Source organism: Bombina bombina, chromosome 2 (genome assembly GCF_027579735.1).
Source record: "Bombina bombina isolate aBomBom1 chromosome 2, aBomBom1.pri, whole genome shotgun sequence".
In the NCBI taxonomy this organism is placed as follows: domain Eukaryota; kingdom Metazoa; phylum Chordata; class Amphibia; order Anura; family Bombinatoridae; genus Bombina; species Bombina bombina.
In genome coordinates, this window is record NC_069500.1 from 682,529,206 (window position 1) to 682,541,953 (window position 12,748).

General features: G+C 41.1%; 1 protein-coding gene across 1 annotated transcript in view; it reads left to right on the plus strand.

Annotated features, from left to right (window-relative positions):
• The window catches only part of FOCAD (focadhesin), a 1,237,844-nt gene that overhangs the window by 512,387 nt on the left and 712,709 nt on the right, over positions 1–12,748 (plus strand). Inside the window, 1 exon segment of the mRNA XM_053702659.1 lies at positions 10,944–11,140. Within this exon segment, the coding sequence (XP_053558634.1) occupies positions 10,944–11,140 (197 nt within the window).

Below are 12,748 nucleotides of genomic sequence, written 5' to 3' on the forward strand. Positions count from 1 at the left end.
GAAACCAAAGTCAGCCCCTAAGTCCGCATGAAGGTGTGGCCCTCATTTCAGCTCAGTTGGTAGGGGGCAGATTAAGGTTTTTCAAGAATATTTGGATAAATTCTGTCCAAAATCAATGGATTCAGAGCATTGTCTCTCAAGGGTATTGAATAGGATTCAGAGTAAGACCTCCTGTGAGAAGATTTTTTCTCTCACGTATCCCAGCAAATCCAGTAAAAGCTCATGCTTTCCTGAAGTGTGTTTCAGACCTGGAGTCTTCAGGGGTAATCATGCCAGTTCCTTTTCAGGAACAAGGTTTGGGGTTTTATTCAAATCTATTCATTGTCCCAAAGAAGGAAAATTTATTCAGACCAGTTCTGGATCTGAAAATTTTGAATCGTTATGTAAGAGTACCAACTTTCAAGATGGTGACTATAAGGACTATTCTGCCTTTTGTTCAGCAAGGACATTATATGTCCACAATAGACTTGCATACCTTCTTATTCCGATTCATCCAGAGCATTATCAGTTCCTGAGATTCTCTTTTCTAGACAAGCATTACCAATTTGTTGCTCTTCCATTTGGCCTAGCAACAGCTCCAAGAATCTTTTCAAAGGTTGTAGGTGCCCTACCCTCTGTAATCAGAGAACAGGGTATTTCGGTGTTTCCCTTTTTTGGACGATATCTTGGTACTAGCTCAGTCTTTACGTTCTGCAGAATCTCACACGAATCAACTAGTGTTGTTTCTTCGGAAACATGGTTGAAGGATCAATTTACCAAAAAAGTTTCTTGATTCCTCAGACAATGGTCACCTTTTTAGTCTTCCAGATAGATTCAGTGTCCATGACTTTGTCTCTAACAGACAAGAGACGTTTAAAATTGGTTGCAGCCTGCCGGCACCTTCAGTCTCAGTCATTCCCTTCAGTGACTATGTGCATGGAAGTTTTAGGTCTCATGACTGCAGCATCGGACGCGATCCCCTTTGCTCGCTTTCACATGAGACCTCTACAGCTTTGTATGCTGAACCAATGGTGCAGGGATTATACAAAGATATCGCAATTAATATCCTTAAATCCCAATGTACGTGGTGGATAGATCACCATCGTTTAGTTCAAGGGGCTTCTTTTGTTCGACCAACCTGGATTGTGATCAAAACAGATGCGAGTCTTTCAGTTTGGGGAGCTGTTTGGGGTTCTCTGACAGCACAAGGGGTTTGGATATCTCAAGAGGCGAGATTACCAATAAATATTTTAGAACTCCGTGCAATTCTCAGAGCTCTTCAATTTTGGCCTCTGTTAAAGAGAGAACAGTTCATTTGTTTTCAGACAGACAATATCACAACAGTGGCATATGTCAATCATCAGGGTTGGACTCACAGTCCCCAAGCTATGAAAGAAGTATCTCGGATACTTGCATGGGCGGAATCCAGCTCTTGTCTAATCTCTGTGGTGCATATCCCAGGTGTAGACAATTGGGAGGCGCATTATCTCAGCCGTCAGACTTTACATCCAGGGGAGTGGTCTCTCCATCCAGATGTGTTTTCTCAGATTGTTCAGTTGTGGGGTCTTCCACAGATAGATCTCATGGCTTCTCATCTAAACAAGAAACTTCCCAGATACCTGTCCAGGTCCAGGGATGTTCAGGCGGAGGCAGTAGATGCGCTGACACTTCCTTGGTGTTATCATCCTGCTTACGTTTTCCCGCCTCTAGTTCTCCTTCCAGGAGTGATCTCCAAAATCATCATGGAACAATCGTTTGTGTTGCTGGTGGCTCCAGCATGGCCACACGGGTTTTGTTATGCGGATCTGGTTCGGATATCCAGTTGCCAGCCTTAACCACTTCCGTTAAGGCTGGACCTACTGTCTCAAGGTCCGTTTCTCCAACATTGGTGTGTCCGGTCCACGGCGTCATCCTTACTTGTGGGAATATATCTTCCCCAACAGGAAATGGCAAAGAGTCCCAGCAAAGCTGGCCATATAGTCCCTCCTAGGCTCCGCCCACCCCAGTCATTCTCTTTGCCGTTGCACAGGCAACATCTCCATGGAGATGGTTAAGAGTATGTGGTGTTTAGTTGTAGTTTTTTTATTCTACTATCAAGAGTTTGTTATTTTAAAATAGTGCTGGTATGTACTATTTACTCTGAAACAGAAAGAGATGAAGAATTCTGTTTGTGAGAGGAAGATGAATTTAGCAGACATCAACTAAAATCCTTTGCTGTTTCCACATAGGACTGTTGAGATGAAGTAACTTCAGTTGGGGGAAACAGTTAGCAGACTTTTCTGCTTAAGGTATGACTAGCCATATTTCTAACAAGACTGTGTAATGCTGGAAGGCTGTCATTTCCCCTCATGGGGACCGGTAAGCCATTTTCTTAGTCTCAAGCAGAATAAAGGGCTTAATATGGGCTATAAAACTGGTAGACACTTTTATGGGCAAAATCGATTGCTTTATTTGGGCATTTTATACATGTTTATGCTGGTATTTCACATTTGTAAACTTGGGGAACGTTTTTTAACGTCAGGCACTATGTTAGACACTTTTTCCAGTCAGGAAGGGCCTTCCCAGTTGTAGGCTGAGCCTCATTTTCGCGCCATTACTGCGCAGTTGTTTTTGAGAGCAAGACATGCAGATGCATGTGTGAAGACCTGAAAATAGTTGGAAAAGTTCCTAGAAGGCGTCATTTGGTATTGTATTCCCCTCTGGGTTTGGTAGAGTCGCAGCAAAGGCTGTAGTTGGGACTGTAGAGGGGTTAAAACTGTAACCGGCTCCGGTTTCGTTATTTTAAGGGTTAAAACTCTGAAAATTGGTGTGCAATAGTTTTAATGCTTTAAGACACTGTGGTGAAATTTTGGTAAATTTTGAACAATTCCTTCATATTTTTTCACATATTCAGTAATAAAGTGTGCTCTGTTTAAAATTTAAAGAGACAGTAACGGTTTTGTTTTAAAACGGTTTTTGTGTTTTACTGACAAGTTTAAGCCTGTTTAACATGTCTGTGCCTTCAGATAAGCTATGTTCTATATGTATGAAAGTCAATGTGTCTCCCCCTTCTAAATTATGTGATAATTGTGCTAAAGCGTCCAAACAAAGTAAGGACAGTACTGTCACAGATAATGAAGTTGCCCAAGATGATTCATCAGATGAAGGGAGTAGACATGGTTCTACATCATCTCCTTTTGTGTCTACACCAGTTTTGCCCACGCAGGAGGCACCTAGTACTTCTAGCGCGCCAATGCTTATTACCATGCAACAATTGACGGCTGTAATGGATAACTCCATAGCAAATATTTTATCCAAAATGCCTGCATATCAGAGAAAGCGCGATTGCTCTGTTTTAAACACTGAAGAGCAGGAGGGTGCTGATGATAATTGTTCTGTCATACCCTCACACCAATCTGAAGGGGCCATGAGGGAGGTTTTGTCAGATGGGGAAATTTCAGATTCAGGAAAAATTTCCCAACAGGCTGAACCTGATGTTGTGACATTTAAATCTAAATTAGAACATCTCCGCGCACTGCTTAAGGAGGTGTTATCTACTCTGGATGATTGTGACAACCTGGTCATTCCAGAAAAATTATGCAAGATGGACAAGTTCCTAGAGGTTCCGGTGCACCCCGACGCTTTTCCTATACCCAAGCGGGTGGCGGACATAGTGAATAAGGAATGGGAGAAGCCCGGCATACCTTTTGTTCCCCCTCCTATATTTAAGAAATTATTTCCTATGGTCGACCCCAGAAAGGACTTATGGCAGACAGTCCCTAAGGTCGAGGAGGCAGTTTCTACTCTAAACAAGCGCACTACTATTCCTATCGAGGATAATTGTGCTTTCAAAGATCCTATGGATAAAAAATTGGAGGGTTTGCTTAAAAAGATTTTTATACAGCAAGGTTACCTTCTTCAACCCATTTCGTGCATTGTTCCTGTCACTACAGCAGCGTGGTTTTGGTTCGAGGAACTAGAAAAGTCGCTCAGTAGAGAGACTCCATAAGGAGGTTATGGACAGAGTTCACGCACTTAAGTTGGCTAACTCTTTTATTTTAGATGCCGCTTTGCAAATAGCTAGATTAGTGGCGAAAAATTCAGGGTTTGCAATTGTGGCGCGCAGAGCGATTTGGCTAAAGTCTTGGTCAGCGGATGTATCATCCAAGACAAAATTGCTTAATATCCCCTTCAAGGGTAAAACTCTCTTCGGGCCAGAATTGAAAGAGATTATCTCAGACATCACTGGGGGAAAGGGCCACGCCCTCCCACAAGATAGGCCTTTCAAATCCAAGAATAAGTCTAATTTTCGTTCCTTTCGTAATTTCAGGAACGGACCGGGCTCTAATTCTGCATCCTCTAAACAAGAGGGTAATACCTCACAGACCAAACCAGCCTGGAAACCGATGCAAGGCTGGAACAAGGGTAAGCAGGCCAAGAAGCCTGCCGCTGCTAACAAAACAGCATGAAGGAGTAGCCCCCGATCCGGGACCGGATCTAGTGGGGGGCAGACTCTCTCTCTTTGCTCAGGCTTGGGCAAGAGATGTTCAGGATCCCTGGACGCTAGAAATAGTTTCTCATGGTTATCTTCTGGAATTCAAGGAACTACCCCGAAGGGGAAGGTTCCACATGTCTCACTTATCATCAAACCAAATAAAGAGACAGGCATTCTTACATTGTGTAGAAGACCTGTTAAAGATGGGAGTGATACACCCAGTTCCAACGGCGGAACAAGGAATGGGATTTTACTCAAATCTGTTTGTGGTTCCCAAAAAAGAGGGAACTTTCAGACCAATCCTGGATCTAAAGATCCTAAACAAATTTCTCAGAGTACCATCGTTCAAGATGGAAACTATTCGAATGATTCTACCCACAATTCAGGAAGGTCAATTTATGACTACCGTGGATCTAAAGGATGCGTATCTACATATCCCTATCCACAAGGAACATCATCAGTTCCTAAGGTTCGCCTTTCTGGACAAACATTACCAGTTTGTGGCCCTCCCATTCGGGTTAGCCACTGCTCCAAGGATTTTCACAAAGGTACTCGGATCCCTTCTAGCGGTTCTAAGACCAAGGGGCATTGCAGTAGTACCGTACTTGGACGACATTCTAGTACAAGCGTCGTCTCTTTCAAAGGCAAAGGCTCACTCAGACATCGTTCTGGCCTTTCTCAGATCTCACGGATGGAAGGTGAACATAGAAAAAAGTTCCCTGTCTCCGTCAACAAGAGTTCCCTTCTTGGGAACAATAATAGATTCCTTAGAAATGAGGATTTTCTTGACAGATGTCAGAAAGTCAAAACTTCTAAACACTTGTCAAGTTCTTCATTCTATTCCTCGTCCTTCCGTAGCTCAGTGCATGGAAGTAGTAGGATATTGATGGTTGCAGCAATGGACATAGTTCCTTTTGCGCGAATTAATCTAAGACCATTAGAACTGTGCATGCTGAAACAGTGGAATGGGGATTATACAGACTTGTCTCCAGTGATTCAAGTAGATCAGAAGACTAGAGACTCACTCCGTTGGTGGCTAACCCAGGATCACCTATCCCAGGGAATGAGCTTCCGCAGTCCAGAGTGGGTCATCGTCACGGCCGACGCCAGCCTAGTGGGCTGGGGCGCGGTCTGGGAATCCCTGAAAGCTCAGGGACTGTGGTCTCGGGAAGAGTCTCTTCTCCCGATAAACATTCTGGAACTAAGAGCGATATTCAATGCTCTCAAGGCTTGGCCTCAGCTAGCAAAGGCCAGATTCATAAGATTCCAATCAGACAACATGACGACTGTTGCGTATCTCAATCATCAGGGGGGAACAAGGAGTTCCCTAGCGATGAAAGAAGTGACCAAAATAATACAATGGGCGGAGAATCACTCCTGCCACCTATCTGCGATCCACATTCCAGGTGTGGAAAACTGGGAAGCGGATTATTTGAGTCGTCAGACATTCCATCCGGGGGAGTGGGAACTCCACCCGGAGATCTTTGCCCAGTTGACGCAACTATGGGGCATTCCAGATATGGATCTGATGGCGTCCCGTCAGAACTTCAAGGTTCCTTGCTACGGGTCCAGATCCAGGGATCCCAAGGCGACTCTAGTGGATGCACTAGTAGCGCCTTGAACCTTCAACCTAGCTTATGTGTTTCCACCGTTTCCTCTCATTCCCAGGCTGGTAGCCAGGATCAAACAGGAGAGGGCCTCGGTGATCTTGATAGCTCCTGCGTGGCCACGCAGGACTTGGTATGCAGACCTGGTGAATATGTCATCGGTTCCACCATGGAAGCTACCTTTGAGACAGGACCTTCTTGTTCAGGGTCCATTCGAACATCCAAATCTGGTCTCCCTCCAGCTGACGGCTTGGAGATTGAACGCTTGATTCTATCAAAGCGTGGGTTTTCAGATTCCGTGATAGATACTCTGGTTCAAGCCAGAAAACCGGTAACTAGAAAGATTTACCATAAAATATGGAAAAGATATATCTGCTGGTGTGAATCCAAGGGATTCCCATGGAATAAGATAAAGATTCCTAGGATTCTTTCCTTTCTACAAGAAGGTTTGGATAAAGGATTATCTGCAAGTTCTCTAAATGGACAGATTTCTGCTTTATCTGTCCTACTGCACAAACGACTGGCAGTTGTGCCAGATGTTCAAGCATTTGTTCAGGCTTTGGTTCGGATCAAGCCTGTTTACAGACCTTTGACTCCTCCCTGGAGTCTAAATCTAGTTCTTTCAGTTCTTCAAGGGGTTCCGTTTGGACCTTTACATTCTGTAGATATTAAGTTGTTATCTTGGAAAGTTTTGTTTTTGGTTGCTATTTCTTCTGCTAGAAGAGTTTCTGAGTTATCTGCTCTACAATGTACTCCACCCTATCTGGTGTTCCATTCAGATAAGGTTGTTTTGCGTACTAAGCCTGGTTTTCTACCAAAGGTTGTTTCCAACAAAAATATTAACCAGGAGATAGTTGTACCTTCTTTGTGTCCGAATCCAGTTTCAAAGAAGGAACGTTTGCTACACAATTTAGATGTAGTCCGTGCTCTAAAATTCTACTTAGAAGCTACGAAAGACTTCAGACAAACTTCTTCTCTGTTTGTCATCTATTCTGGTAAAAGGAGAGGTCAAAAAGCAACTTCTACCTCTCTTTCTTTTTGGCTTAAAAGCATCATCCGATTGGCTTATGAGACTGCCGGACGGCAGCCTCCTGAAAGAATCACAGCTCACTCCACTAGGGCTGTAGCTTCCACATGGGCCTTCAAGAACGAGGCTTCTGTTGATCAGATATGTAAGGCAGCAACTTGGTCTTCACTGCACACTTTTGCCAAATTTTACAAATTTGATACTTTTGCTTCTTCGGAGGCTATTTTTGGGAGAAAGGTTTTGCAAGCCGTGGTGCCTTCCGTTTAGGTGACCTGATTTGCTCCCTCCCTTCATCCGTGTCCTAAAGCTTTGGTATTGGTTCCCACAAGTAAGGATGACGCCGTGGACCGGACACACCAATGTTGGAGAAAACAGAATTTATGCTTACCTGATAAATTACTTTCTCCAACGGTGTGTCCGGTCCACGGCCCGCCCTGGTTTTTTAATCAGGTCCGATTAATTATTTTCTCTAACTACAGTCACCACGACACCATATGGTTTCTCCTATTTTTTCCTCCTGTCCGTCGGTCAAATGACTGGGGTGGGCGGAGCCTAGGAGGGACTATATGGCCAGCTTTGCTGGGACTCTTTGCCATTTCCTGTTGGGGAAGAGATATTCCCACAAGTAAGGATGACGCCGTGGACCGGACACACCGTTGGAGAAAGTAATTTATCAGGTAAGCATAAATTCTGTTTTTTTTCCATCAGGATCTCAAATCATTAAATTTGAAGGTATGGAAATTGAACGCTTAGTACTAAGTCATAGAGGTTTCTCTGACTCAGTGATTAATACTTTGTTACAAGCTCGTAAATCTGTCTCTAGAAAAATTTATTATAGAGTTTGGAAGACTTACATTTCATGGTGTTCTTCTCATAAATTCTCTTTGCATTCTTTTAGAATTCCTAGAATTTTACAGTTTCTTCAGGACGGTTTGGATAAGGGTTTGTCTGCAAGTTCAAATCTCTGCTCTTTCTGTTTTATTTCACAGAAAGATTGCTATACTTCCTGATATTCACTGTTTTGTACAGGCTTTAGTTGGTATTAACCCTGTCATTAAATCAATTTCTCCTCCTTGGAGTATTAATTTGGTTTTGAAGGCTTTATAGGCTCCTCCATTCGAGCCTATGCATTCTTTGGACATTAAACTACTTTCTTGGAAAGTGTTGTTCCTTTTGGCTATCTCTTCTGCTAGAAGAGTTTCTGAGCTATCTGCTCTTTCTTGTGAGTCTCCTTTTCTGATCTTTCATCAGGATAAGGCAGTTTTGCTGACTTCTTTTCAATTTTTACCTAAGGTTGTGAATTCTAACAGCATTAGTAGAGAAATTGTTGTCCCTTCTTTGTGTCCTAATCCTAAGAATTCTTTGGAAAGATCCTTACATTCTTTGGATGTGGTAAGAGCTTTGAAATATTATGTGGAAGCTACTAAAGATTTCAGGAAGACTTCCAGTCTATTTGTTTTTTTTTCTGGTCCTTTGGAAAGGTCAGAAGGCTTCTGCTGTTTCCTTGGCTTCTTGGTTGAAACTTTTGATTCATCAAGCTTATTTGGAGTCGAGTCAGGCCCCGCCTCAGAGGATTACAGCTCATTCTACTAGATCAGTCTCCACTTCGTGGGCCTTTAAAGGGACAGTCTAGGCCAAAATAAACTTTCATGATTCAGATAGAGCATGTAATTTTAAACAATTTTCCAGTTTACTCTTATCACCAATTTTGCTTTGTTCTCTGGGTATTCTTAGTTGAAAGCTTAACCTTGGAGGTTCATATGCTAATTTCTTAGACCTTGAAGCCCACCTCTTTCAGATTGCATTTTAACAGTTTTTCACCACTAGAGGGTGTTAGTTCACGTATTTCATATAGATAACACTGTGCTCGTGCACGAGAAGTTATCTGGGAGCAGGCACTGATTGGCTAGACTGCAAGTCTTTCAAAAGAACTGAAAAAAGGGGCAGTTTGCAGAGGCTTAGATGCAAGATAATCACAGAGGTTAAAAGTATATTATTTTAACTGTGTTGGTTATGCAAAACTGAGAAATGGGTAATAAAGGAATTATGTATCTTTTAAAACAATAAAAATTCTGGTGTAGACTGTCCCTTTAAGAATGAAGCTTCAGTTGATCAGATTTGCAAAGCGGCAACTTGGTCCTCTTTACATACATTTACTAAATTCTACCGTTTTGATGTATTTGCTTCTTCAGAAGCAGTTTTTGGTAGAAAAGTTCTTCAGGCAGCTGTTTCAGTTTGATTCTTCTGCTTTTGGTTTAAGTTTCTTTCTTTCATTTATGAGAATAAACTTATTTTTTTGGGTTGTGGATTAATTTTTTCAGCGGAAAATGGCTGTTTTTATTTTTATCCCTCCCTCTCTAGTGACTCTTGCGTGAAGTTCCACATCTTGGGTATTGCTATCCCATACGTCACTAGCTCATGGACTCTTGCCAATTACATGAAAGAAAACGTAATTTATGTAAGAACTTACCTGATAAATTAATTTCTTTCATATTGGCAAGAGTCCATGAGGCCCACCCTTTTTATGGTGGTTTTGTATAAAGCACAATTATTTCCAAATTTCTTTTGTTGATGCTTTTTACTCCTTTCTTTATCACCCCACTGCTTGGCTATTCATTAAACTGAATTGTGGGTGTGGTGAGGGGTGTATTTATAGGCATTTTGAGGTTTGGGAAACTTTGCCCCTCCTGGTAGGATTGTATATCCCATACGTCACTATCTCATGGACTCTTGCCAATATGAAAGAAATGAATTTTTCAGGTAAGTTCTTACATAAATTATGTTTTTATTCTTCTGGCACCATTTATACCCTAATGTTTCTCCTACTTTTCCTTGTTCCTTTGGCAGAATGACTGGGGTAATGAGGAAGCGGGAGGGATATTTAAGCATTTGGCTGGGATGTCTTTGACTCCTCCTTGTGGCCAGGTGTTGTATTTCCCAACAGTAAGGAATGAAGCCGTGGATTCTCCCTATCTGGAAGGAAAAATATTTATAAGCATAAATTATGTTTTTAGCGACATTGCGGCAGAGGGAAGCCCATGGCATTATGACCAGGGTCGTTAAGGGGTTAAACACTGTACCTGCTCAGAGAACATATATTGTATCAGCTTCATTGCTAACTAACACATGCCACTACTGGCTCTCTGAGCAAGTGCAGGGTTTAAATGGAGGTACACACACAGTATGTTTCAAGCATAGTAAAAGCAATCACTGATTGTTTTACTTTTAAAAAATAAATATATATGGCAAAAATCTTTCTTTTCAAACATGAAATGCATTTATGTGCTGTTTAAGTTTAATTTGTATGTTTCTTAATGGTTAATGAAACCCCACATTTTTTTTCATTATTCAGAAAGAACATACAATTTTAAACCAATTTCTAATTTTACTTCTCTTATCATATTGGTTATCCTTTCGTGAAGGAGCCTTTCAGCTAGCTTCCATTACTGGAAGCTAGCTGAACATATCAGGTGAACCAATGACAAGAGGCATATATATGCTACCACCAATCAGCAGCTAGCTCCTAGTAATACATTGTTGCTCCCAAGCCTACCTAGATATGCTTTTCAACAAAGGATACCAAGAGAAAATAGATGAAATCTAAGTAAACTGAAAAGTTGTTTAAAAATTCATGCTCTCTCTAACCAGTTAAAGACCAACGTATCCTGTATGTCAGTGGTCTTTAAAGGCTTTACTAGTGCAGCTTTGCTGACAGTGGAAAATTATCAATTGCAAATAAAGTTTAGAGTTTTTGCCCTGGATATTAATATTGCATTGATATTGTAATTTGGGTACGGGGAGTGATTTTTTTTTTGTCTGTTGCTTATTTTCTTTTCTTTTTTGTTGTATTCACTAGCTCTGAAGATTATTTCATGCACAGGGGACACGAAGGTTCCAGCCTTAGCTCAGGTTTTGGTCATGCCCCTTCTCCATGTGTTATCTTCCTCGACTTTGGCAGGATGCGAGGAGGATGAGGGTATATCACGAGAACAGCTGGCAATGACTCTGTTGGAAATGGTGCAGAATGTTGAAAACACTGTGAAAGGGAAATTGGTAGGTTGGTCTTTTGTTGAATTGGAGCTGCATGGTTATACTAACCCTTTTTCACATTATTTTGTGTTTAGTAGTCTGTCCTTGTATTTAAATAAACATTAAAGCCAATAAATGTGTCACTGGTTGAGAAAGACAACACCCTCAGCTATGTTGGTGATCAGGGACACAGCTACACAATAATGAAAAAGGACATATTTGTATATACATTTTAAATGACCACTTTAGATTTATCAACCCTTTTTATTTATTTTTTATATATTTTTTTATTGAGGTTTTCAACAGGTACAATAATATGCTCATGTACATCAAAGTAGAAATAACAGTGTGTCAATTATCCTGAGACAATAACAATATTTAACAGTAAAGAACATGGAACAGCAAGAATATAATAGTACAATATAAAGGTAAAACCTCTTTTTATAGCAAATGCGATTTTCTCCAATAGCAAGTAAGGTCACTCATGGACCCTGTAAGGCTTTAAATACTATAGAGGATGATTTCTTGAAATAGAAATAACTTGATGAAACAATTAAAGACTCATCTAGCAAATTATGATAATCAGTCCTGCTGAGTAGAGTGTAGTAGTTAGTCAATAATGTGATAATGTGGGAAAGTAGATGCTAGGGGTTATTTAAGGTTGCGGCATAGGCAAGAAGAGCCGCATATTTAGCCCTCCTCATCCAGGAGGTTCGTTATGTGGGGTGGGGGGGGGGAGGTGGTAGCTTAAATTCTCAAAGTAAATGGGGAAATGTTTTATTTATGTCTCTATCCCTTGTGTGTTAATAAATGTGGCATTATAGATATGAAATGTTAGACTGGGCTCATTCAATAAGTGGCCTATGTGGGTTACTATAGCGGGAATAAGTGTTAATAGGAATTGGAGACAATCTAAAGATAGGGTATGTGGCTGTCTTAACTCATACAGAAAAAAAGAATAAAAAAAATATGAAGATCTATTGTGCACAAGCGACCTCTTGCATACTTATAACAGTTATAAGCAGTTTTCCTAGGTTGCTCTAAGACAAGCTATATCAGATAATAATATGTGTTAATAGCAGATTGGTGAACTAAAGCTATTTTGACCTTAGGAATGTATAGACTAGGGAACACCTGTCCATTACTCTGGACCCTTCCAACTCTACAAGCAAATCTAAAGAGCTTTGCGTGGCACTTTTGTGAGAATGGTAGCTTATGATACGCCAGCTAGTCAGACATAGAGAACGTTCGTATGAGAGACGTATGAACTTGCCCTGACAGCGCAGCAGCCATACATAAGGTATTGACAACATGCTCCAAGCCTTAACTTAAAATAGAAATATTACTTAAAGAAATGGATTTTCGTTGCGATGCAAGGCTAAATCTAAAACTCTTCCCTAGGGCCCCATATTTGTATAACATAGGCGTCACACTGCCCCAGCCGCTGGCAGTAGTAGAGAATAAACGTTATACATGAGAATCATCTTTAAAACTGAGATATAACTAGAGAAGTGGTAATCTAGCCCTACTGAATTAAACATGGAGGCATATATAGATAGTATTAAGTTTAGATTCGATTAACATCCCACTGGGTGCATATAAAACAGCAAACAATTTCAACACACGACTGAG